General features: G+C 40.9%; 1 protein-coding gene across 6 annotated transcripts in view; it reads right to left on the minus strand.

Annotated features, from left to right (window-relative positions):
* Positions 1-26,651, minus strand: part of ankle2 (ankyrin repeat and LEM domain containing 2) — a 56,460-nt gene that overhangs the window by 15,551 nt on the left and 14,258 nt on the right. For all 6 annotated transcript variants that reach the window (XR_007264655.1, XM_048611414.1, XM_048611415.1 and 3 more), the window contains 7 exons: positions 18,586-18,780; positions 17,205-17,398; positions 15,850-16,038; positions 11,267-11,389; positions 11,097-11,163; positions 8,953-9,134; positions 1,826-1,923 (listed from right to left, as the gene is read on the minus strand). Coding sequence is in view for 5 of the 6 variants with exons in the window: in XM_048611414.1 (XP_048467371.1) it covers positions 1,826-1,923; positions 8,953-9,134; positions 11,097-11,163; positions 11,267-11,389; positions 15,850-16,038; positions 17,205-17,398; positions 18,586-18,780 (1,048 nt within the window). In the remaining variant the exon portion in view is untranslated. The remainder of the gene's footprint in view (positions 1-1,825; positions 1,924-8,952; positions 9,135-11,096; positions 11,164-11,266; positions 11,390-15,849; positions 16,039-17,204; positions 17,399-18,585; positions 18,781-26,651) is intronic.

Consider the following 26,651-nt stretch of genomic DNA (forward strand, 5'->3'; position numbering starts at 1 on the left):
GATGAGTTCGGTGGGGCAGGAGCAGGTGGAGACAATGGGTCGACCAGGGCAGTCAGGTTTGTGGATTTTGGGAAGGAGATAGAAACGGGTGGTGAAGGGTTGGGGAACGATGAGGTTAGAGGCTGTGGGTGGGAGGTCACCTGAAGTGATGAGGTTGTGGATGGTCTGGGAGATGATGGTTTGGTGATCGGGATGGGATCATGATCAAGGGGGCGGTAGGAGGAGGTGTCAGAGAGTTGGCGTCTGGCCTCGGCGGTCGAGGTCAGTGTGCCATACTACAACTGCGCCTCCCTTGTCCGCGGGTTTTATGGTGAGATTGGGGTTGGAGCAGGAGCGGAGGGCTGCACGTTCTGTGGGGGAGAGTTTGGAGTGGGGGAGGGGTGGAGAGGTTGAGGCGATTGATGTCTCGAAGGCAGTTAGAGATGAAGAGGTCGAGGGAGGGTAGGAGGCTTTGGGGTGGTGTCCAGGAGGAGGGGGTGTGTTGGAGGTGGGAGAAGGGGTCAGTAGAGGGAGGGTCAGGCTCACAGTTAAAGAAGTAAGCATGGAGGCGGAGGAAAAACTGTTCAACGTCCAAACGTGAGTTGTATTTGTCGATGTTTGGGTGGAGGGGGACAAAGGGGAGTCCTTTACTGAGGACCCTACCCTTTGCTTCCTATCAGCCAACTAATCCTCTATCCATTACAATGTTATCTCTACACGTGAGCCCTTACTTTGTTAGTAACCTTTGATGTGGCACCTTACCAAATGCCTTCTGGAAATTAGAATACATCCATGTCTACAGGTTCCCCTTTATATTACTGATTACTTCATTAAATAACGCTAATAAATTAGTTAAACATGATTTCTCATTCACAAAACTGTGCTGGTTCTTTCTAAGTGTATTGACATTTTCTAAGTGGTCCACTATAAACACCTTAATAATAGATTCTAGCATTTTCCCTTATGAAAGATGTTAGTTTCAAATGACCTGTAGTTAGAATGGTTTCCTTCTTTCTTGAATTAACATGTATAACTTTATATTTACTGCTGTGATCTTTAGGCTGTTTATTAAAACTGGAGCTCATCAACCTAGTTTCCTTATATTTTTTCTCTGATAGTACAACATAGGTTGAGTTGAATGGGTGTCAGCAGTGGTTAAGTGATTCAGACAGGAGTTCTAGTGCACTTTTCAACTGTGAAGGAAACATCACCCATTCTGATGGTGTTTGAAGTGATGCCCACCGATGTGTAACCTCTCACAAGAAATCAGATAGAGGGCCCTGGTGGAAACTCTCCCTCTCTGGATCAAGAAACACTCAAATCAGGGTCAACTAAGTCAGCATAAGCTGTCAATTAATCATAGGTCCTTCAGAACTGTAAGACTGGATACAACATTAAGATGACAGCTTGGGAGAATGTCAGCACTTTTGATATTACACTTGAACGTTGCTTGAAAATCTCTGCAGTGAGGAGTGACTGTTTTCTATTTAGCAGAAGTATCTATGGTGTATATAAACATAAAAGGTAAAGTTGCCAATAAGCCCAAAGGACGACAGGACTATTCTCTTATTAGACACACACAACTGCTGGTGGTTAAACATGAGGGTCACCACATCTCAGGTGAGGGGCAAAATCGAGAAGTTGGAACCTTCTTGGTGATCTCAGCTGATAAAGGAAATGAATCCAAGCTGTTGGCATAACTCTTATTACCAACCAGCTGTCCAAGCCAACTGAGCCAACCAACATCTGATATTGTTGGACTATATCTGCGTAGAATGAACCATTCATGTTCTCATTTTCATATTTAAAAGAGAGGAAACTGTAGCCTGCGATTTGTTGTCCTTACCTTCCAACTCTCTCATAGCCTCGCTCAGCATCTGCCTTTTTAAATTCACTTGCTCTCTCTCGAGATGGAGTTTTCCATACTCTCCGAAATTCCTCTGCCTGAATTGAAACAAGATTGACAACAGTATAAATAAACTGCATCTGTTCCAAGGGGAAAAAAATGATTGTAAAAACATCAGCGCTATACATACACAATAGATCTGACAACCTTGCTAGTATGACATAATTTTCATTCTTTCTACAATGTTGCTCCTCCTAAACTATCCTCAATGAGTTAAATATCTCTCGGGGATATTAGTGGGGAGAGGGAAACATCCAACTACAGAACAGAGACCTGGCTGAATGAGCTCAACTGGCCAAAACTGGTTCCCAGAGATGAACATTTCTCTGTCATGTACATACCTGCTGATGGTCTTTTGAATGCCTGCTTAATTGAGAGTGAAGAAGCGACTTTGGTGTTAGATAGGTAAAAAAGCTTTATGGAAGAGTAAATCTAGCTTCATTTGATGACTTTTTAATTAACGTGAAAAAAACTGAAAAATCCTTAGGAATCTTCACTTGTGCAAACTAGTATACCAATCATTTCCTAAACTTCTGACCAAGGTCACCAATCTGAAACGTTAACTCCTTCTACAAATGGTGTCAGACCTGCTGAGTAGTTCCACTATTTCCTATTTTTTTTCGTTGTATAGCCTGTCATGTTCCTGTCATTCCTTCAACTACTCATCCGTTTGTACTATCCTTGTTAGCGAGGATGCAGGGAGCCAGTGAATAGACTGTAAGATATAGTAGCAGAATGAGGCCACTTGGCTCACCGAGTCTGCTCTGCCATTTCCGAGGCTGCAATGTTTTTCAGTCCCATTCCCCTGCCTTCTCCCGTAATCCTTGATTCCCCTTACTAATCAAGAACCTATCTATCTATCTCTATCTTAAAGCACCCAATGACTTGGCCTCAACAATCTTCTGAGGCAATGAGTTCCAGAGATTCACCACTTTGGTGGAATCCTTAATAATGGATCTGAAATCTGACTAGCAACCAAGGTCAGCCTAACCGGCCTAAAAATTTCCTGTCTTCTGTCTTCCTTCCTTCTTAAACAGAGTCTTACATTAGCCATTTTCTAGTCTTCTGGGACCGTCCCTGACTCCAGTGATTCCTGAAAGATCACCAACAATGCCTCCACAATATCCTTGACTATCTCCTTCAGAATGTTGGGATTTAGTCTATCTGGTCCGATTTGTCCACCTTCAGACCTTTCAGGCTCCCAGCACTTTCTTCCCAGCTACTACTCACCTCTGTCTCCTGTCTCTCGGAGTTCTGGTATGCTATTGGTGTCTTCCACTGAAGACTGATGCAAAGCACCTATTCAGCTACGGAGTCATACAGCATGGAAACAGACCCTTCAGTCCAACCAGTCCTCGTTGACCTTAACTCCAAACTAAACTAGTCCCACCTTCCAGCGCTTGGCCCAGATCCCGCCAAACATTTCTTATTCATGTACTTATCTACATGCCTTTTAAATGTCGTAACTGTACCCACATCCAACACATTCCACACACCAACCACTGTTTTAAAAAAAAACTTCCCCCAAGTCTTTTTTAAATCTTTCTCCTCTCATCTTAAAAATACACCCCTTAGTCTTGAATCTAGAGACAAGACACCTGCCATTTACCTTATCTACACCCCTCATTATTTTATAAACCTCTTCCAAATCACCTCTCAATCTCCTAAGCTCCAGTGCAAAAACCGCCAGCCTATCCAGCATCTCTTTAAACTCAAATCCTCCATTCCTGGCAACATCTTGGTAAATCTCTAATGAACTTTCTTCAGCTTAATAATATCCTTCCTATAATGGAGATTAGAACTGGACAGCGTACTCCAGAAGAGGCCTCACCAACATCCTGCAAAACCTCAATATAACGTCCCATCTCCTATACTCAAACGTCTGAGCAATGAAGGCAAGCATGCTAAACACCCTCTTAACCACCCTATCTATTTGTGATGCACACTTCAAAGAATTATGTAACTGAACCCCTAGGTATCTGCTCTACAACACTACCCAAGGCCCTACTTTTAACTGTATGTCTTGCCTTTGTTTGTTTTACTGAAATGCAACACTTCCCATTTATCTAAATTAAACCCCATCTGGCACTCTTCAACCCACTGACCCAGTTGATTAAGATCTCTGTAATCTTCGATCTTCTTCACTGTCCACTATATCAACAATCTTGGCGTCATCCTCTAATCATGCTTTCTATGTTCTCATCTAAAGTGTTTATATAAATGATGAACAACAGTGGATCCAGCACCGATCCCTGCAGAACACTGCTGGTCACAGGCCTTCAGTCCAAAAAAACAACCTGCCCACCATCACTGTCTATCTTGTGCCTTTAAGCCAATTTTATATCCAATAGTCAAACTCACCCTGAATCCCATGTGATCTAACTTTACTAATTAGCCTAACTTATCAAAGCTTTACTAAAGTCCGAGTAAACAATGTGTACCAGTTTTCCTTCTCAGTTACTTCCTCAAAAAAATTAATCAAATTTGTGAGACACGATTTCCCTTGCACAAAACCATGCTGAACACACCGAATCATTCCTTGCCTCTCCAAACGCATATAAATCTTACCTTTCAGAATCACTTCCAACAACATACCCACCACCAAAGTCAGACTCTCAAGTCTATAGTTCCCAGGCTGCTCCTTACATTCTTTCTTAAACAAAGGCACAACATCAGTGACTCTCCAATCATTTGGCACATCATCTGTTATAGGTGATTCAAGTATTGCTGCAAGAGGTCCTGCCTAATTTCCTCCCTAACTTCCCACAAAGTCTTGGGATACAAATCCCAGAGATTTATCCATCTTATATTTTATGAGACCTCCAGCACTTCCTCTTCTGTAATGTGAACTGTTTTCAGAAGGTCAATATTTATTTCCCCTGAATTCTCCAACCTCCATTTCTTTCTCCACAGTAAAAACTGATATGAAATATTCATTTAATATCCTGACATCTCCAGAGTTTCAACACAATGATGGCCTTTTGGTCTTTATGGGGCACTACTTGCTTTCTAGTTGCTCTCTTACCGTTAACATACTTGTCGAATCTCTTTGGATTATCCTTAACCTTATTTGCCAAGGCTATCTCAAACTCTTTTTGCCTTCCTGATCTCCCTCTTAAGAATGTCCCTCACTCTTTGTGCTGTGCAAGAGATTCATTTGAACTCAGTTGTTTATATCTAATATACAATTCTTTTTTATTCTTGACCAACACCTCAATATCTTTATTCACCCATTGCTCTCTAATCCTACCAGCCTTACCTTTCACTCTAATAGGAACATAATGACTCCAAACTCTCGTTATCACACTTTTGAAAGCCTCCCACTTATCAGATGTCCCTTTGCCTGAGAACAGTCCACTCCAATCAATTTTTTGCATGTTCTTGTCTCATATCATTAAAATTTGCCTTACTCAAATTAAAAACTTTAATTTTTATGGAAGGCTTATCCCTTTCCATAACTATTTTAAAATAAATAGAATTATGATCACTAGACCCAAAGTGTTTCCCAACTATCACTTCAGTCATTTGCCCTGTCTTATTACCCAAGAGAAGGTCAAGTTTTGCTCCTTCTCTAGTGGGAGCAGTTACAGGTTGATAAAGAGAATTTTCTGAACATGTTTAACAAATTCTTCACCATATAAACCGTTAACATTATGGCAGTCTCAATCAATGTTTGGAAAATTAAAATCACCTACTATTACAATCTTTTCTTCTTACATATATCTGAGAGCAACCGTAGGAGGTGCTGCATCTGCCCCTACACCTCTCCTCTCACCTCTGTCCAAGGCCCCAAACAATCTTTCCAAATCCGACAGGATTCACCTGTACGTCCTCCAACCTGGTCTACTGTATCCATTGCTCCCAATATGGTCTCCTCTACATTGGTGAGGCCTAGCGCAGACTCGGTGACCGATTTGTGGAGCATCTGCACTCCGCACACGATAACACTTCTTGTTGCCAACCATTTTGACAGCCCCTCCCACTCCGAGTGACATGTCCATCCTGAGCTGCCTCCAGTGCCACAACGACGTCACACGTAAACTGGAGGAACTACACCTCACATTCCGCCTCGGTAGCTTACAGCCCAATGGCCTCAACATAGAATTCACCAGTTTCAAAATCTCCCCAACCCTGACCTCATCCCATGTCCAACCCTTCCTCTCATCCCAGCCTCCTTGACCTAACACAACCTGTCCATCATCTTTCTTGCCTATCCCATCCCCCACTGACCAATCTCCACACCCCCCACCTACATCTACTTATCACCATCCCACCTATGTACCTCAGACCCACACCCCTCCCTCTACATATTTCTGAGTTCTCTTCCCCATCCTGATGACTTTCCTGTTCCTCTGATGCTGCCTGACCTGCTCTGTTCCTCCAGCTTCACACTGTATTGACTCTGACTCCAGCATCTGCAGTTCTTACTATCTCTCCACATATTTGTTCTTCAACTTCCCTCTGACTTTTGGGAGATCCAAGATAATTTTGGGAATTCCAAGATAATCTTTCCTTTTATTTTTAATTTCAACCTATATATTTTCAGAAATACTACTTTAGTTACAGCAGTAATGCTTTTCTTAATCAAGAAAGCCATTTCCCCCTCCTCTTTTGCCTCTTTTTCTATCCTTCCTACAGCATCTGAAACCTGGAGTACTGAGCTGCCTGTCCTGTCCGTTCTTTAGCAAAGTTTCTGTAATAGCTTTGACGTCCAAATTCCCGGCTCCCAAACATGTCCCGAGTTCATCAGCCTTACATGCAAGATCCCTTGCATTGAAATAAATGCAGTTTAATTCATCAAAGTTACTTGGTTCTCTGACTTGCTGTTGTCTGTCTTTTCTAATTAACTTGTTCTTTTCAGATTCCAAACCATCCTCCTCTGTCTTTCTATTTACTCTGCTACTTAGGAACACCACCCCCCCACCCCCCTCCCCACCTCTCTCCAATAGCTTACAGTCTCCCTTAATAGAATTAGCAAATCTTCCCACTAGGATATCGGTCCCTTTCTAGTACAGGTGAAACCCATCCATTCTGAATAGGTCTTTTCTGCCCTAGAAGAGATCCCACTTTTCCAAGAACCTGAATCCCTGAACATTACACCACCTCTTCAGCCATTGATTTATTTCCTTTATTCTTTCCCTCATTTGAGCTTGGCACCAGGAGTAAACCAGAGATTACTACTTTTGAGGTTCTGTTTTTTAATCTTATACTTAACCTCTTATACTCACTCTGTAAAGCCTTAATCTTTTCCCGAACTATGCCATTCCCACCAATGTGTACAATAACTTCTGGTTTTTCAGTCTCCCCTCAAATGTTTCGATAGTTTCTTAATCCTGGCACCAGGAAAGCAACATACTATCCTAGATTCATGCTCACTGCTGCAGAATCTCCTGCCTGTGACCTTGACAGGACAGTCCCCTATAACAATTATTCTTTTAAACTTTGTCAAACCCTGTCTAACTTCTAGCTTCTTAGAGCGCAAAATCTGACTGTCTCTTCTATTTACCTCAGAGATTATCCTTTTCAACAGTACCCCAAACTGACGGGTGTCATGTACTGACGTCCTAGCTGTAGTCAGGATGTGGCGGAGTTCCTCCACCATTTCTTTGTTCCCCTTTACTACTTCTCCAGCCTCAGTTTCCAACAGTCCCAATGCCCACTCTTGATTCTCTCTTACATTTTATGCATCTAAAAAAACCTCTTCCAATCTTCTTTTATATTACTAGCTAGCTTATCCTTGTATTTCATCTTCTCCCTCTTTTTTAGTTGTCATCTGTTGGCTTTTAAAGGCATTGAAATCCTCTGGCTTCTCATTAATCTTCATCATATTGTATGCTTTTTCTTTTGCTTTTATGCCCTTGTCAGCCATGGTTGCCTTGTCCTCACTTTAGTATGTTTCTTCTTCCCTGGGATGAATCTCTGCAGTGCCTCCCAAATTACCCCAGAAACTCCTGACACTGTGGCTCCATCATCTTCCTTGCTAGGTTCCCACTCCATTCAACTCTTACCAGCTGCTCACTCACGTCTTTGTAGTTACCTTTAATTGTAATACCGTTACATTTGATTCAAGCTTTTCCCTTTCAAACTGCAGGGTGAATTCTATCATTCTGTGCCCCTAGGGGTTCCTTTACCTTAAGCTTCCCAATCAAGTCTGCCTCATTACACATCACCAAATCCAGAAGTGCCCATTCCCCAGTAGGCTCTACTGCAAGCTACTCCAAAACACCACCTTATAGACATTCCATGAATTCCTTTTCTTTGGCTCTGCTACTAACCTGGTTTTCCCAGTCGACCTACATATTGAAGACCCCCATGATTACTGTAATAGCGCCTTTCTTGCTTGCCTTTTCTATCTCTTGATTTATTTTCATCCCCACATCCTGACTACTGCTAAGTGGCCTCTGCACAACTCCCATCAGGGTTTTATCCTTTGCTGTTCCTCAACTCCACCTACATGGATTCTATACCCTATATAGATCCTATATCGCTTCTTGCTATTGATTTAATTTAATTTCTTACTAACAAGGTAACCCCACCTCCTCTACCTGTCCTCTCAATACAACTTATATCCTTGGATGTTTAGTCCAGCCCTGATCCTCTTGCAGCATGTTTCTGATACCAACTATGAATTTCAATCTCTGCTACAAGCTCATTTACCTTGTTTCATATACTGCACACATTTCAGTACAACACATTCAGTCCTGTGTTGACTACCTCCCCACATCTCATAACTGTCCCCTTATTGGCTGTGCCTGAAGTTAGATTCCTGTCCCTTTCCATACTCTCTGTCCTATTATGAATGAACTAATAATCAGGAAAATACAAGCAAAGTAATTGAAAATGATCACTGAGCACTACAATTGTTAGTAGAGATCTCACGTGATGCAAGAATAATTTTTTAAAAAATGGATTAGGATCCAGAATTTGCACATGCTTACAAAACAATTTTAAGAATAATGTTCTGACGTACATGCATCATCAGAACAGCTACAACGTATGAATACATTTTATTCAATTATCACATACCTAAATAACAGAGATGCAGTTTTAAAAAGAGAAACTGTTACCTTGGATGGAGGCATAGGTCCTGCAAATGCTCTAACTTCCATAACCGGATCCTTGGGATTCCCAGTGTGCCTGGATAAAGATGTACAATGCTGGTCAGATGACTGATCAGGTGACCAGGGAGAACCAATTACAGGTGGGCAGGAGTTGTCAGTATCTCTTAGCAATGGTACATAATATCGATCTGAAACAGAATATTGGTAGCTCAATTTTAATACCAACTTTGTATTTATAACCAAAAATCCTGCAACAGAACAAGACACCAAGTTATAGAAGTGTAAGAAAACCAATATTAAAGCAAAGCAGATCAAATTAGGAAACAGATTAGAAGTACATACATAAATTATGGTCTTTATGTTAACCTTCCAAATCATAAAAATCTTTAGGTAGCAATTTCGTTACGTTAGAAAGTTAGTAAGAAAACAGTTCCACAAATTGGCACATAATGAGAGTTTGGCACAAGATTTTTGCCATATTCACAAACTATTCTTGAAAAGCTTAGATGAGTTCAAGGCAGAATATGCAGCATTAGCACCACCTTCTGGAGATACATCATTACAACTGGATAACATACACCATTTGTTGAGAGTTCCCACATCTGCTGGTCTAACCACAAGATCACAACTGTCTGTTACTTGCAATAAGGTACATCATGCGCAGTGTCTAGCTGAAACAGGATTAGTATATCCCAATTAGAACAAATGTGTGTGTCAATCTTCTGAAAGGAATTACAGGGTAGTATGAGGACACTTCGTAGAAGGTAATACAGCACAAGAATTCCTTCTAGCCCCATTCCTCTATGAACACTACACAGAAGCAGAAATGGTAAGGAAAATAACACCAATGACTCTCTGAAGATACAAGTGATCCAACTTATAGGCCATCAGTCAGACATGAATCTATTGAAGGAAAAATAAATGGAGTAAAATCAGGCAGGGGCAGGCAAGCCACTTCTTCAGATTACCACTCAGGTTGTAGGGTGAAAATTACCCCCTTATTTCCCTCTTGCTCTTAGCAAACTCATGTGAGCAAAACTAAATGACCTAATTGAACCCTTTAATACACACGGCACCTTATACAAGTACTGCCATGCCAACAGGGTTAATACTCATGCATGCAGTAAAGATATAAAAGGTCATATTCATACAGAAAAGTAACTTTTAAATGCTTTGAAAACTTAAGTTAAAGAAGTCCAGATTGTAATCTGCCTTAAACGGGAAGGTGTACTTCTTTTCAATATACTTCCGTGACCCTTTATTTGCAAAATATAGTCAGAAGTATATACATTACTAAGGTTTTGGAGTAGATTTGTAGCTCGGGCTGTGGATGTTGTCGTAGGATTGATGACACACATCAACCCTACGACAACTGCTCACCCGAACCAAAGATCCACTACCCACTATGGATAGGAAAAATGTCATATATAAGATTCCCTGCAGAGACTGTGACAAACACTACAATCAGACAAACAGGAAGAAAATTAACAACAAGAGTACACGAACACCAATTGGCTACAAAAATTATACATGACCAATACTCACTCATCTCTATCCACATGGATAAGGAGAACCACCAATTCGATTGGGACAACACCAGGATCCAGGGACAAGCATAGCAGAGACAGGCATGGGAATTCCTAGAAGCCTGGTACTCCACTAAGAAAGCCATCAACAAACACATAGAACTCGACCCCATATATACTCCATTGCGAAGGAAAACCGGAAGTGAGGTAATCCAGCTCTACGGACACCAGAGTTTAAAAACCAGATGGGAAAACACAACGACGCTTCATCGGAGGCTGCACTGATGATGTTACCCAGCAGGGTAATGAAACGTCTGCGGAACAACAACGAACCAGCTCGGCAAGCCAACCAACCTCAATATATACATTACTGCTAGAAAGCAATATTTTAATAGTCTCAGAGTAATGCCATTTTGGACTGCTATCACTCCTGCTGTACCAGTGATGGCTGGCCCTGCAAATCTCCCATAACACCTCTCATAATTTTAATAAGCCAGTTCCTCAGACTAGCCAGAGATCTGATCAAGAGCTATTCAGCAATAGAAAGCCCTTCAAAGAAACAAACCGTGCAATGGCATGGCATAGCATGCATTTTATTAAATCCTTAGTCACACAGTGGCAAACCTTGCAAATACTCTCGGATCTTTTCCTTTAGTTCTTCAGATTTATTTTTACTCCTTTCACAGATAACCTATGGAATGAAAAAAAGGCAACCATATGTATTCTGCTCACAAAATAAACTTTAATTTAACATCATTTTCAGGAAAAAAAAAAATCAGATAATGAAATCTTACCTCCATAGGAGTTTGGCCACACTTGTTCTTCGAAACCTTGCTGATGTCAGGATGTGAGCATAGAACATTAACCACCTCAGCATGTCCAAACTTACAGGCAAAATGTAATGGGGTGTCAAAACCCTGAAAATAAAGTCATCAATTTTAGAAGGGGCTTTGACGCATTAATGTTTTCTATATATAAAATTTAGAAACAAACATAGCAGACCAATTCGATTTCAAACTCCCAATTACAAAATAAACAAGGACTTGGATGTTAACTGCTTTGGTAGTTTTTGTTAATTAGTAGTGCACATATGAAAAAACACATTCTCCCTTAAAAGATGAATGTATCCTCTCCCCACACCCATTTTCCCAAAAGGTATTAATCACGCTGACAAAACTGCATTAAGGTTTTAAAGTAGATTTGTAGCTCGGGTTGTGGATGTTGTGGTTGGTTGGGTGACTGAGCTGGCTCATTGTTCCGCAGATGTTTCATCGTCAGTGCAGCCTCCGATGAAGTGCTGTTGTGTTTTCCCATCTGTTATTTAAACTCTGGTGTCCGTTGAACTGGATTACCTCACTTCCGGTTTTCCTTCGCAATGGAATATATATGGGGTCTAGCTCTATGTGTTTATTGACACTTTCTTAGTGGAGTACCAGGCTTCTAGGAATTCCCGTGCTTGTCTCTGCTTTGCCTGTTCCAGGATCCTGGTGTTGTCCCAAGCAAATTGGTGGTTTTCCTCATCCATGTGGATGGAGATGAGTGAGTATTGTTCATGTCTTTTGTTGCCAGTTGATGTTCGTGTACCCTTGTGGTTAATAATGACCACTGGGCATCAGAGTAGCACATAAACCCACATCAACCCTACGCCAACTGCTCACCCGGGCCAAGGACCCTATACCCACTATAGGCAGGACCAACGTCATATACAAGATTCCCTGCAAAGACTGCGACAAACACTACATTGGACAAACAGGAAGGAAATTAACAAGGGTACACGAACATCAACTGGCAACAAAAGACACGACCAATACTCATTCATCTCCATCCACATGGATAAGGAAAACAACCAATTCAATTGGGACAACACCAGGATCATGGGAGAGGCAAAGCAGACGCAAGCACGGGAATTCCTAGAAGCCTGGTACTCCACTAAGAAAGCCATCAATAAACACAGAGCTAGACCCCATATACACTCCATTGAGTTTGAAAACCAGAAGTGAGATAATCTAGCTCAACAGGTACCAGAGTTTAAATGACAGGCAGGAAAACACAACAGCGCTTCATCGGAAGCTGCACTGATGTTACCTAGCAAGGTAATGAAATGTCTGTGGAACAAGGAGCCAGCTCGGCGAGTCAACCAACCACAAAACTGTATTAATAGTTCATTTCAAGCTGCACTAGGAATCTAGTGGTATGGCCTCTCCTTCACTGCTGCAATCCTTATGATTCTAGCACTCCAAAGATTATATGAATCCCAAAACTGAGACGAACACAGTGATGTACATCAAGGTCAGAAGGGTGAGACATGGAAGGGACAACGCTTCCAAGAAATTGCTTTTTTTGGTCTCTCAGTAGTCAAGTACATAGAGCCAAGGGATTGTTGAAGTAAGCCTTGTGATTGTGATAGTGGATCTCAAGATAATACATACATATAGGTATGCTGGTGTGAAAGGGGAGGACACTGAGCTGAGTAGCAGGGAAATAGCCAAGATGACTTTCCCACCTTGGATATTGCTATGATTGTTGTTGGTGGTACAATACAACTCAATACCCTTGGACTCGAGTTCTTCTACACTTCATCTCATTGCATCTATCGGATAATGCACGTATGTGATGTTGACAATTTCATTATATTAAGGGAACCACATGAACGCAATTTTTTGTAGATAGCACCAAGCTTGACCATACACAAATCGTTTGCTGATGGCCACTGATGTGAGCATTTTACCGTAATCCAGTAAGATGGTTGCTTTGTTCTAACATAATTGCTACGATCATGGGAAAATAACATAAATGCGAATGATTTTCAACTCACTCAGGCATTTAGAGAGACAACCTTTTTAATATATTTCTAAAACATTGAGATTTCAACAATTAGATTTATGTCCTTTAAATGTAGATAGCAATAAAGATTTAGGTAGCTTTTTCTAATAGTTAAAGGGGTCATTTTCCAAGTAAATTTCCAAATTCAAGGGCAATCAAATAATATCAAAGTAATTATCTTGCACAGGCTTCAGTGCTGGAGTCTCTGATCTTCCATCTATGTCAATGACTGGGACATGGAACAAGAAGAAAGATACTAAAACGTGTTGCCATGGTACAAATGAAAAGTGAAACTGGACAAACTCAGCAGGTCTGGCAGCATCTGTGGAGAGTGAAACAAATTTAACATTTTGAATCCAACTTGACTTCTTCAGAGCTGAGAGAGTCTGGAAAATGATGGCTTTTATGCAGTTGACAAAGGGGAATGAGGACAGAGTGAAGCAAATAGTGAGAGCCCACAAAGCAAAAGATAAATGGAGCGCTAATAATAGTAGAGGAAAGATATATTAGATATTAATGGTAAGTGTGAAAAGTACAAAACAGGTCAGCTTTGCGGAGAACGAGCACACTAAATGAAAAACTGGTGGGGAAGTGGGTGTCAAAATGAAGGAGTGTTCCTGCTCTTAATTTGTTAAACTCGATGTTGAGTATTGAAGGCTGTAAGGTGTTAAGCAGAAAAAGAACTATTGTTCTCTCACTAGGCTTCGGCGGACCACTGCATTGGGCCTCGCACAGAAAGGTAAACATGACAGCATGAAGGTGTACTGAAATAGCAAGCTACTGCAAACTTGAGGTCAATCTTACAGACAAAGCTGAGGTATTCCTTTAAGCAATCACCCAGTCTGTATTTGATCTTGGCAATGCAGAGGCAAGCTCAACGTGAGCAGGGAATACAATGGAATAGATTGAAAAAAGTGGAAGTAAAACATTGCCTGACCTGGAAGCTGTATTTGGAGGACAAGAGCAAGTGTTATACCTTCTGCAAATTGGATAGGAATGTGGGTTGAGGAAATGTTGGGAAGTAGAAGACCAGGGTGTCATGGCGGAATAGTCCTTGTAGAATGCTGACATGGAAGGGGGTGATGCATTTGGTAGTGGCAGAGGGTGAGTCTTTGACTGGAGAGGCTGGTGGAGTGGGAAGTAAGGGCAAGGAGAACTTTGTTGTTGTTGTTCTGGGATGGAGGGGAAATGACAAGGGTAGAAGTGCAAGAAACTGTTGGACATGGCATTCAAACATGGGTGGGGGAGTCCTCAGTTGAGGAAAAAGGAAGACATGTCAGAGGCACTCCTGTAGAAGATTGCAATATTGGAACAGATGTGATGGAGACAGAGAAACTGGGAGAGTGGCACGTAGACCTAAAAGGAAGCATATTGTGAATAAGTGTAGCCAAGATAGCTGTGGGTTTGTACTGGATATTGATGGACAGCCTATCCGCAGAAATTAAAACAGCGGAGTCAAGGAAGAGTCAGAGATGGCCCAAGTGAGAGGTGAGAGATGGATGGTCGTTGGAAGCGTAACTGACTAATTTTCCAATTCTAGACAAAAAGAGTAAGCAGCATTGACGATATCATCAATGTACTAAAAAGTGTGTTGTGGGAGGGCCCACCCTTGCATGGGACTGCAAGGTGCAATGTCCACATAGCCTGCAAAGTAACAGACATAACTGGGACTTGTGCGTACCCCTAATCACACCTTTGAATTGGAAAAAGTGAAACTTGAAGGAAAGACTATTCTAAAGTGAAAAGGTGAAGGGTAGGGAGGCATTAATACCAGTGAGTTGTTGCAGCTTGTGTTCCTTAACATCTGAATGGAAAAGAAAAATTTTTCTTATTCAGGCATCGAATGAGATGAATGACCAAAATGGAACTGGAGCATCGAGACAGGAGGAGTTGGTGCTTATGGAGTGGAAAAAGATTAAGTCTCCATATGTGGCAGCGCATAGCACAGAGTACTGTAGGAATTCAGGATGTGGCAATAACAGCTGTCTGAAGTGTTATATCTCTCAAGAAGATGGTACAACTGGTTACTGAAGTAGGTAGATGATGAATACAAGAACACAACAAATAGGAGACCGAGTAGACCATATGGCCTGTAAAGCCTGCTCTGCCATTCAACAAATCACGGCTAATCTGCTCTTTTAAATGTAGATACATGCAAACCACAAATATTTGTAACAAGAACGGTGAACTAAGAAATTTAGATTTAAGAGCTGTTTAATAGAGTGCAAGTCAAAATTATTTTGCAGTTTCATGTTAGATTTTATTAATATCCTCAGACAGACCACATTGGATGTAAAGGAAATGTACAAAAATGCACAATTCAACAAAAAACAATAAAAAACTACAATCCAACCTGAAGTTCAAGCTACACACTGTCCTGTATAACCAGACTCAAATAGCTGGCCATTTATGCTTTTTTTGTTTTACACAATATAAAAATCAACATTCTTCATTAATCGTAGACAATACCATATGTTAGTCTATTTAGAAGGTTATCTGAAATTGCACAAGTCACATCAATATTCATTGCTGGACAAAAAAAAGTAATACCAACCATTTTATCTGGTGTATTGAGATAAAGGTCAACTATGTATTTGATTCGTTTTTGCAGCATAACTTCATTATCATCTGGATACATCAGCAGCATAAACTCAGGGTTTTCCAATGTGTCCAGTAGAAGTTGGCAAATTTGAGGCTGATTTTCTTTAGCAACGACATGCATAGCATTATATCGACATCCTTCCTGCAGTTTATACACAAAAGGTATTTTATTTCTCAGAGGAAATTTATTTTCTCATCCACACCTCCCTTGTTCCATGCTCAATTCCCTTGCTGAGGCAGTAGTAAGGTGACTTTCTCCAGAATTTCACCAAATAAATTGGATAACCAGGTACAGGATGGCTGGAGCAGTTCTATTGATCCTACTTTCTACAAACTTGGTTTTCAACCCACACTGCCCTTCAAAACCTCAGATCTTTTCGGTAGTGTCCATGTAATTGCAAACTGGTCAAAAAAAAAACAAAGAACTGCAGATGCTGAAAATCCAAAACAAAAACAGAAATTGCTACAGAAACTCAGCAAGTCTGGCAGCATCTATAGACAGAAAGCAGAGTTAACAGTTCTGCTCCAGTGGACCCAAAATGTTAACTCTGCTTTCCTTCCACAGGCGCTGCCAGACCTGCTGAGTTTCTTCAGCAATTTCTGTTTTTGTATGTAATTGCAAACTGATGTTTGCCCTTGCTCAGAGATATGTTACCACCGCCACATACAAAATCCAAGTGAAATGTCATTGCACTGATGTACAGTTTTCTTATTTCCTGCTCCTGTTACAGACAATGTCAGTAAGCTAGATCAGATTGAGCTGTCACAGATGTAACATAAGAACGAGTTAGCCAAGACAGTGTGCAATGATTCATGGCTCTTAACAGACAGAAGACATTTATTCCCATTTTTGTTGTGCACTGTATTTATTGAGCTTGATTAAACATTTTCTAATGCTCAAGAGTAATGGACCAGTGAGTACTTTAGAGAAACCATTGAATAGAACACAGAATCACAAGGGTCAAAGCAAACCAACCCAAGCTCTGATCAGTTCCCAATGAAACATCAACAATAAAATGTCAATATTACCCACACAACCAGAGTCAAGTGTCTGAGAAACACAGGCAGCTTGCATTCTCAATTCCAGACACAGTACAATGTCAGAACAGTGCTATCAGTGATCACTGCATAAACCTGTTCTTTTTCTCTAAGCCTTTCCCCATGTCTAATTCACAAACTCAGACATTTCTTTGTTTACGGGGGTGAAGCACATTTCCTAGAGTACCTGAACTACTCAACGGTAGACTATGGTAGTGATTAATATTTTACAGTTCAAGAAACAGAATAACTTGCATGAAATCCTCAAACCTGCAGAACTGTAGGGTTGTCCCCAGATCCAATTAGGTAACGTGGATTACTCCACACAAGATCAAGAAAGATGGCCTTGTCTCCTTTTTCAACAGCCTTCCGTAGCTTGGATGTTAAGTCCTGAGAGCGTGGACTTTTGAAACTGTTGGCTCTCTCCCTATTGGTGCTTTCTACTTCCAGAGAACTTGTGCCATCTAACAAAAAAAACGAATAAACAGAAAAACCTCAACAAATGTATGTCTTTAACTGGAGAAAAAAGTACATGACAAAACTGTTCAAAGAATACAGATCAGTCCATTGTATGCTGCAGCAAAACTCAGCTCTCAACACTGCTTGTTAAAAAATGCTTTGAGATGATTTAATTGCTCAAGCTACAGCAGTGACCTTTTGCTTAGGTTTTAAGTGATACAGCAATAGTGGAGGAAAAGGAATAATCTTAATTTTGATTGCTTGTTTCAACAGTGGATGAAATGGAGAGATTACATTTTTACCAATTAAATTTTATTCAATGATCAGCCTGTAGACACTGCAGGAGGAACAGGATCAGGATAATCAAGAAAGGCAAGAGAAGCCAAAAAAAAAAATCAATTCACCTTTCTTTCTTCCGTTAAGAAAGATTCCATTTGCAGAATCCAACCTGTCAAAATTCATTAATAATTCATTCTCTTATCATTGAGGACAATCTTTTATCTAATTAGAGTTGAACTATATTTTGATCTTGATATTCATTATCTAAAGGTCTCAGTATATAGCCCCACAAGGTGTACTGATCCTCCAGTATTGTGCCAAAACATTCATTCTATATTTGAGAGTCTGGGCAGTAACTGTTGTTGGCTTTTTGACCATGAGTTAATTGAGAATAAGGATAAACCTGCTGTCAGCTGACATTTGGAGGGAGGGAAGGAGGGAGTGAGTGAGTGAGTGAACGGATGCATGCAAGAGAAATTAAGCAAATATTTTAATTAATTTAATACTTTAACATCACACTTGTGCTATGTACAATCACTTACAGAACATAGAACATATATCTAACAATAATGTTTCATGATAGTGTGCCACAGCTTGAGATAAAATAGATGTGTATTCAAACTAGCACTTACTGAAATATCAGTTGCACTATGCAAACTACATCAATAACTACATAAACCAGTATAAAACCTGAAAAGTTAGAAAATTTTAATTTCACTTTTTTGCTTTCATTGTGTATTTATTATGAAAGTTAGGACAGTGGAAATAGTTCCCCTATCAGGTATGTATTTCTAGAAAATTATCAAATCAAACCAGTTTTGTTATGATGAAAAAAAAACCAAGAAAATGTTGAAGCCATAGGAATAGCACAAAACTTCCAAAATCCTCGAGAAATTAGTTGTTAACAATTTACCTCTGCTATACATCATATTGGCTTTCAATGGAGATACACAAGCAGCCGACTTGCTTGGTGAAGGGAAGTAGTCACAAATCCCTCTGGCAAACTTTTCTGCATCTTCCCTGTTTGTGAAAGCTTTGAAACGAGATCCTTTCATCAACTTTACAGCTTGAAGAGCTTCCTTCTTATCCAAATATACATGTACTTTGTCTGTTCAGGCAGGATAAAAAAAAAATTACAAAACAAAGAGACTCACTAACTCAATGCTCTTGCGCAGAAAACACCAGTCACAACCATCAACATTACGATGTCTCTGAAACCATATTTACTACTATTGAGATGAAAGATATCTAATTTGGGGAACCATTTTCGGATGACTAAACTATTCACCATAATGAGTACACTACCATGAAGGCCAATTTAAAAGTAAAAATGTTTATGTGTAGTTATTGTTTTGCTTGCGGGTGACATAATAAATAGCCACCTACCATTGTAGATAATGGCATAGAAAATTTAAAATCTAAAAATGAATGGTATTAATTGCCCTATGCTCCCAGACAATCATCATCTGCTGGCTCCACGGAGAACATCCAGCATAATAACAATTCACTTACCCTAACATTAACAAGCTGACCTAAACAAAATCACAACCATGTACCAACTCCTTCCATTTAATTTTCCAAAATGTTCAACTGAGTAAGATACAGTTCACTTTGCACTGTCCTACAAACAGTGGTAATGAAGTATTCAGGATGAATAACATTCAATGCCTTCAATGCTCTGATTGCTCAGCGTCTGGCAGGAGCTCTATTACAGATTGCAGTATGTAAAGGATATAATCTCAAAGTATTTTCCCAATGTAACCAGATAGAAATTGTTTGGCCCGGTGTCAAATTTGCAGCTGACCCTCTTCAATGAAGCAAATTTCAGAGCCCCCACAGGAAATCTATTCTCCTTCACTGACAGGAATTCTGGTGTGGGGGTGTTAAATACCTGCCGAGGAAATGCCTCCTAACCGTGTTTAGCTAACATCATATATCCATCCAAAACAAAATTGCACCTTAGCCTTAAAATCAGATTACATGCGGCTCTGTTGGAAATCTACCAGGTTGCAGTGAAGAAGAAATGTTTGTGCAAAGAAATATCAGGGAAAGTTATTCACCCTTCTCCTGGAGAAACATTTCCCTAAGTCACTCCCAGCAAAACCAGGATTAGTGTTCAGAAACACATATTCCTTTCCTCTTGCAATACAAGTTATCACTGCCTCAGGATCCTACTCTTAAAGTCAAGTCAAGCCATACCAATACTTGTAAGATGAACTTGAAGATTGCATTGCACTTCAAGCTATAACTAAACTTTATTGAACTGAAAAGTACGTGTCATTCTACTGTTTCAAAATAAATTTCTTAAAATCATAATTAATTTCAAAATAACAATCGTTGAACTCCTTCTTTCAACAAGGGAACAGGTGACATGTTCCAGTAAAGAACTGATTAGTGCTCCATTTCCTTTGTCTGCAACCTGATGGCAAACTCTGTTCCCCATACGGATTACACTTTGGCTGAAATTAGTGGAATTTGCTCCTAATGTCATGTCACTCAATATCCAAGTTTACCCTAAGGATAAGTCCTTAGCCACAAAGATGGAAGGTCCTAAGTTTGATCACATATCAGCCCTGACCTATCCAATTTCAGATGGTAGAGCAGCTTAGCATGAACATGGATCTCAATTTTTCCGAACAGGAGAAGAAATTGGAACTCTAGAGGCTGTACAGCTCCTTCAGCATGTTATACCACTCAGTAAAAGGTCATGCCCAAGGTTTCCACTTTCTACCTTTCTCCTGCCCTATCCCCATGTTCTCTGATTCCCTTACTTTCAAAGGAAAACTGTTTAATTAATTTAAAAGTTTCCCCCATGAAAAGATATCCCAAGGCCTTAACATTCCAGTATTTCCAAAACCACCCCCTCCTCATTTCAACGTGCTAGAATCAGCCATTAGATCTCAATAGTGACCTTAAAGGACCAGACCAGATTAGTTTTCAAACATTACAGCTGTCCTCTATACTCCAATGGTGAAAATCATTTATATTATGGTGACATCTTTAAAAAAGGTATTTATCTTCACCAATGACTTTTCTTTCCATTCATTTTCCTTCTTGCTGTCTTGCGTATAACAGCTATTATGGAGTATACTTCCTTCTGTAGTGTTTGCGAGATGAACGATGTAAATAAGAGCATTTAGTCAAAGAAGACAGAGCTAAGCATGGTGTAGAGTGAGTAACAAATTCCCACTCACTTCCCCCTTCTTGGCAAGGCAGATATAGAAGACAAACTTTATCAACAACACTTAATTTGCTAGCTCAACAATTGGCCATCTAAAGTAAACAGTACATGAAGACCATGATCTCAAACCAGTGACTGAGATCATGGCTTACTGGACAGCAGTGATCCCTGTCTTCCTGTAGGCCAGTTAGCTTACCATCTGTTGTGGTAAAATGCTAATGCCCATTATCAAGGAAGAAATACCAGGATATTTAGAAAAACTGAACATAATCAAACAGAGTCAACATGATTTTGTGAAAAGTGAAATCATGTTTGACAAATCTGCTAGCAAGCAGAATTAATAAAGGGGAAAATGGCAGATGTACTATATTTGGATTTCCAGATTCAATATGGTACATTAAAAGGTCACTGCACAGAACAGGAACAATGGGAGTAAAGTATTAGCAGGAATTGAAGATTGGTTCACGCACAGGTGAGTGTATTAGGATTAATAGGTCCTTTTCAGGTTGGATAATTAATGGAGTGCTACAAGGGTTAGTCAAAGAGCCTAAATAATTTCATATCTCTATTAATGACTTTGAGGAGAGGGCAGAGTGTAACGTGTCCAAATTTGCTAACATATAAAAATAGGTGGGAGGGACTCCTGTGATGACGACATGAATCTGCAAAGGACACAGATAGAGTGAGGGAGTGGAGAAAAAAAAAAAAACTTGGCAGATGGACTTTGACATAGGACAGTGTGAAGTCTTACACTTTGGTAGGAAGAATCAAAATGCAGACTATTACTTAAATGGATAGAGATTCCAAGGAAGTGCAGAGCGGAAGGACTGGTGGGTTCTTGCACGTGAAACACAAAGTTAGCTTGCAGGGACAGCAAGTGACTAAGACGACAAATGGAACTTCGGCCTTAAATGCTAGGCAGTCAGGATTTAAAAATCGGGCAGTCTTGTTTTAACAGTAGGTGGAGTTTGTGATGCCACACCTGGTAGACTGTGTACAGTTTTGGTTCCTGTTTTAAGAAAGGATATACTGACAATGGAGGGTGTTCAAAAGAGATAAACTATGCTGATTCTTGGTATAAACGGATTGGCTTAGCAAAAACAGTGAAACAGGTTAAATCTTTATTCATCAGAGTCTGGAAGAATGACAAGGTCCCCCATGGGAAATAGATAAAGAAGGTAAGCTCATAGGATCCAGGGTAACTTAGCAAGACGGATCCAAAATTAGTTTAGTATCAGGAGACTGAGGGTGGTGGTAGAAGGACATTTGTGTGACTGGAGCCCAGTGTGCAGTGGCATACCACAGGGATCAGTGTTGGGTCCCTTATTGTTTGTGATGTTCATAAATTATGTGGATGAGAAGGTGGGAGGGATGATAAGTAAGTTTGCAGATAGCACAAAGATTAGCTGGATGGTTGACTATGAGGAGGAAGGTGTTAGGTTAAAGGAGGATATAAACAGATTGGCCAGAAGGGCAGATCAATGTCAGACAGAATTTAACCCTGCTCAATATGAGGTGATGCTTCGGAAGAAGGAACGAGATAAGGGAATACTCATTGAAGGGCAAGACACCAGGAGCTCAGAGGAACACAGGGATCTTGGGGTGCTTGTCCACTGATCTCTGAAAGTGGAAAGACAAGAAATAAAGTAATTAAGGTGGCATATAGGATGCATGCCTTTAATCAATCGTGGCATAAATTATAAGCGCAGGGAGCTCAAGTTGGAGCTGTAAAGAAGTTTGGTTAGGCCACACCTGGAGTACGTGTGCAGTTCTGGTTACTACACTACAGGAAGGATGCAATTGCACTGGAGGGGGTGCAAGGATTTTGCTTGGGATGGAGCATTTCATCTATGATGAGAGACCGGATAAGCTCAGTTGTTTTCTTTGGAACAGAGAAGGTTAAGGGAGGGAACCTGATAGATGTGTATAAGATTCTGAGGCACAGACAGTGTGAAGAGAAAGCAATGGTTCCTCTTAAAGGGTCATTAACAAGAGGGCATATTTTAAAGTGAAAGGCAGGTGGTTTATAGGGGATTTGAAAAAAATATTTCCCCCCCCCAGAGGGTGGGGAGAGTCTGGATTGCACTGCCTGGGAGGGTAGTTGAGGCAGGAAACCACATAACCTTTAAAAAATTACATGGATGAGCACGTGAACTGTCATAACATTCAAAGCTACGGGCTAACTGCAGGAAAACGGGACTAGTGTAGGTATTTTTGGAAGTACAGATTTGATGAGCCAAAGCGCCTCTTCTGTACTGTGTGGTTCTATAAATGAAGGGTGATCTTATTGAAACGTACAAGATTCTGAGGCTGCATGGAAGGGTAGATATTGAGATGATGTTTCCACCTCAAAATAGAGTACACAGTTACAGAATAAGGGGATGCTCATTTAAAACTGACGTGCGAAGGAATTACTTATCTTGGAGAGTAGTGAATGTCTGTAATTCTCTACCTGAGAGAGCTGCACAGACTAGGTCACAAAGTACTTAAGAAGGAGAAAGATAGATTTTTGAAGTATTAGAGTTAAGAACTATAATAAGATAGCATGAAAAGAAGGGTTCAAGCATGAGATAAATCAATCATGATCTTGTTGAATGATGGGCCAGGCTGGAGGGGCTGAATGGCCTACCCCAACACCTAGGGGTTATTTCTTAGGCAATTCTGAAGCCAATTCAACAGGACAAGTCAACATTTTAAATCTGGCAAAAAGAAGATTGAGACAAACCCAACTATTGAATTATAGGATATTACACGAGTTTAACACCTAACTGAAATTTATACTTCCAATTACAAAAGGCAGTTCAATAAAACCGAAAATTAAAGTGACTTTGTTCTGAGGTACTTAAGGTTTAGTTTGACAAATCATAACGGACATGCTAAAAGTTATCTGTGGTGCACATACTGTGACAAGCATCATTTCATTTTTTTCTCTTTCGGTTTCATTTCCACAATAAATGCTTATATGTTAATAATTTCTTAACAGTGCTTTGAGTTTATCAGCACACATGTCAAAGCTAAAATGAATAAATATCACACAGCCAATTCTGTGCTACCAGGTCACTGAAATTAATCTCACTTAGCATTCTTATGCATACCAGAGGACAGTGTGTTGGTTACGACAACGTTCATTTTAGACATTTTGCCAGGTGGGATCTGTTGGAGTTTGCTTCCCCTACTGCTTGCTTGCCTATCACACCCTTCCAGAGATTCTGAAGAAGGGTCCTGACCCGAAACATCAGCTTTCCTACTCCTCTGACGCTGCCTGGCCTGTGGTGTTCCTCCAGCTCCACACTATGTTATCTCTTCCAGAGATTCCAGTCCTTTCTGACACTTGAGGAGGATCAGTCTCTCACATGCTGGGACTTAGGCTAGGGATTGCTCAAGGTAGGTATAAAATCATAATTTGGTCTTGTCTGTTGCAAGTGTAGGCCTTCATAACAATAACGTGGTTTCTTGTTACGGTAAACTGGGCAGTCATGAGGTGCTTGTTTATCTCACAGGGGGAGCTGCTGAGGCACCATTCAGGCTTATTTTTGATGGTACAGCTCATCTTATCGGAAGTGTCACTCCTCTTCTGGAAGGTCCTTCTAGAGAGAAGGGTATACCTATTAACTTGGTTCCTTCAGTTGGCCTCCTAACCGCACATCACATCTCAATTAAGGCAGCAAACTCTATGCCACTGCGCCACTGTTCCTGAGCTACGAGGGTACTGCAGCATTCAGATCTGTCACAGTTGGAGATTTTGAAATTCCACATCAAACTTCTGCATACGCTTTTTTAAAAACAATGTGAGCTCGCCATAGCACTCCAACTATGACATGGTCACAGAAGACCAGAGCCTTAGTCCAACGGCAAAGAGAATAAAAAGACAATTCAGAAGCATTAGCACAGCACGTGCATGATCATACATTGGCGCATGGATGACAAACGGTCAGGAACAAGCCAAAGCTAATGTAACAGCTCAATCATGAGCTAGATTCAGGCTCAGAAAGACTGAAGTCTCTTAAACAATGCTGTGGTGTGGAGGGGGCAGTAGACCAGCCATCACTTTGAAATATCGCAGGATAACCAGTGAGACAAGAGACACAGGTCCCGCTTCTAAATAATCAGAAACTAGACATACCCTGTAAGTTTGTGTTGGAATCCCTCGAATGTCCCAACTCAATGACTATATGGTTTTTGGCCAGGAAGTTTAAACTTCCAATGAGCAATTATCTTGTGTATAGAACCGTCGCAAAGAAAAAGTATTCTACTCTGAGTTAGTCGATGTTTGAGGGTCCCAACTTGCTTGCATAGTTACTCAGGAAATGTTAAACACACATAGGAGCTCTGAAAGCGAAAGTTGCCACAGTGGCCTCCGCCAAAACAAGAATTGAATCTTGCATTCTGGAATCTCTATACCACAAACCAGCTGTCCAGTCAACTGAGTTAACAAACCCTCTGAAACTTCTGGATAGCTATAAAAACGACTTTTCTTCCGTCATCCTAACTGCAATCCTTCCATCACCTTATCCGCTCCCTTTCAACCAGACCCAACATGGTCTGAACCAACCATCTCCACCCAACCAAACTTATCCCCCCTATTAGTGCTTCCTCATGACAGTACAGCCAAAATGGCTGATGAAAGCCCCTACAAGCTTTGCAACACGTTTAACAGAAATTATAAAGCGTGAGAAATGCTGGTTTAACGTGTTCTTAGCGCAGAGAACAATGTTTCCTCAAAGACTGAATGTGCAACCTTCTTTGCTCCTCTATTTAACATTTCAGGGGAGGCAATGGCCTCGTGGTATTATCACCAGACTGTTAATCCAGAGACCTAAACATTCTGGGGACCGGGTTCGATTCCCACCACAGCAGGTGGTGGGATTTAAATTCAATAAAATATCTGGAATTAAGCATCTAATGACGGCCATGAATCCATTGACGATTGTTGGGGAAAAACCCATCTGGTTCGCTAATGTCCTTTAGGGAAGGAAACTGCCATCCTTACCTGGTCTGGCCTACATGCGACTCCAGACTTACAGCAACGTGGTTGACTCTGAACTGCCTCTGGCAGTTAGGGATGGACAATAAATGCTGCCTGGCCAGCAATGCTCTCATCCCGTGAATGAATAGAAAAAAAAAATTTCATACTAATTAGTTATTTCCTAAGATTTTCTAATCAGTTATAATACTAAAAGTAGGTTCTAATTAAGAGAGAACAAGGTGTAGAGCTGGATGAACACAGCAGGCCAAGCAGCATCAGAGGAGCAGGAAAGCGGACGTTTCGGGTCTGGACCCTTCTTCAGAAATGGGGGAGGGGAAGGGGATTCTGAAATAAATAGAGAGAGGGGGGCAGGCAGATGGAAGACGGATAAAGGAGCAGATAGGTGGAGAGGAGACGGACAGGTCAAGGAGGCGGGGATGAGGCTGCTAGGTAGGTGGTGGGGTTGGGGGTTGAGGTGGGAGGAATGGATAGGTGGGAGAAAGGACAGACAGGTTAGAGAGGCGGGGACGAGCTGGGCTGGTTTTGGGATGCGTTCGGGGGCGTGGAGATTTTGAAGCTTGTGAAGTCCACATTGATACCATTGGGTTGCAGGGTTCCCAAGCGAAATATGAGGTAGGCGTCGGCTTTCCTGCTCCTCTGATGCTGCTTGGCCTGCTGTGTTCATCCAGCTCCACACCTTGTTATCTCAGATTCTCCAGCATCAGCAATTCCTACTATCTCTGATAGTAGGAACTGCAGATGCTGGAGAATCCGAGACAACAAGGTGCAGGGGTGGATGAACACAGCAGGCCAAGCAGCATCATAGGAGCAG

Source organism: Rhincodon typus, chromosome 24 (genome assembly GCF_021869965.1).
Source record: "Rhincodon typus isolate 14 chromosome 24, sRhiTyp1.1, whole genome shotgun sequence".
Taxonomy (NCBI): Eukaryota; Metazoa; Chordata; class Chondrichthyes; order Orectolobiformes; family Rhincodontidae; genus Rhincodon; species Rhincodon typus.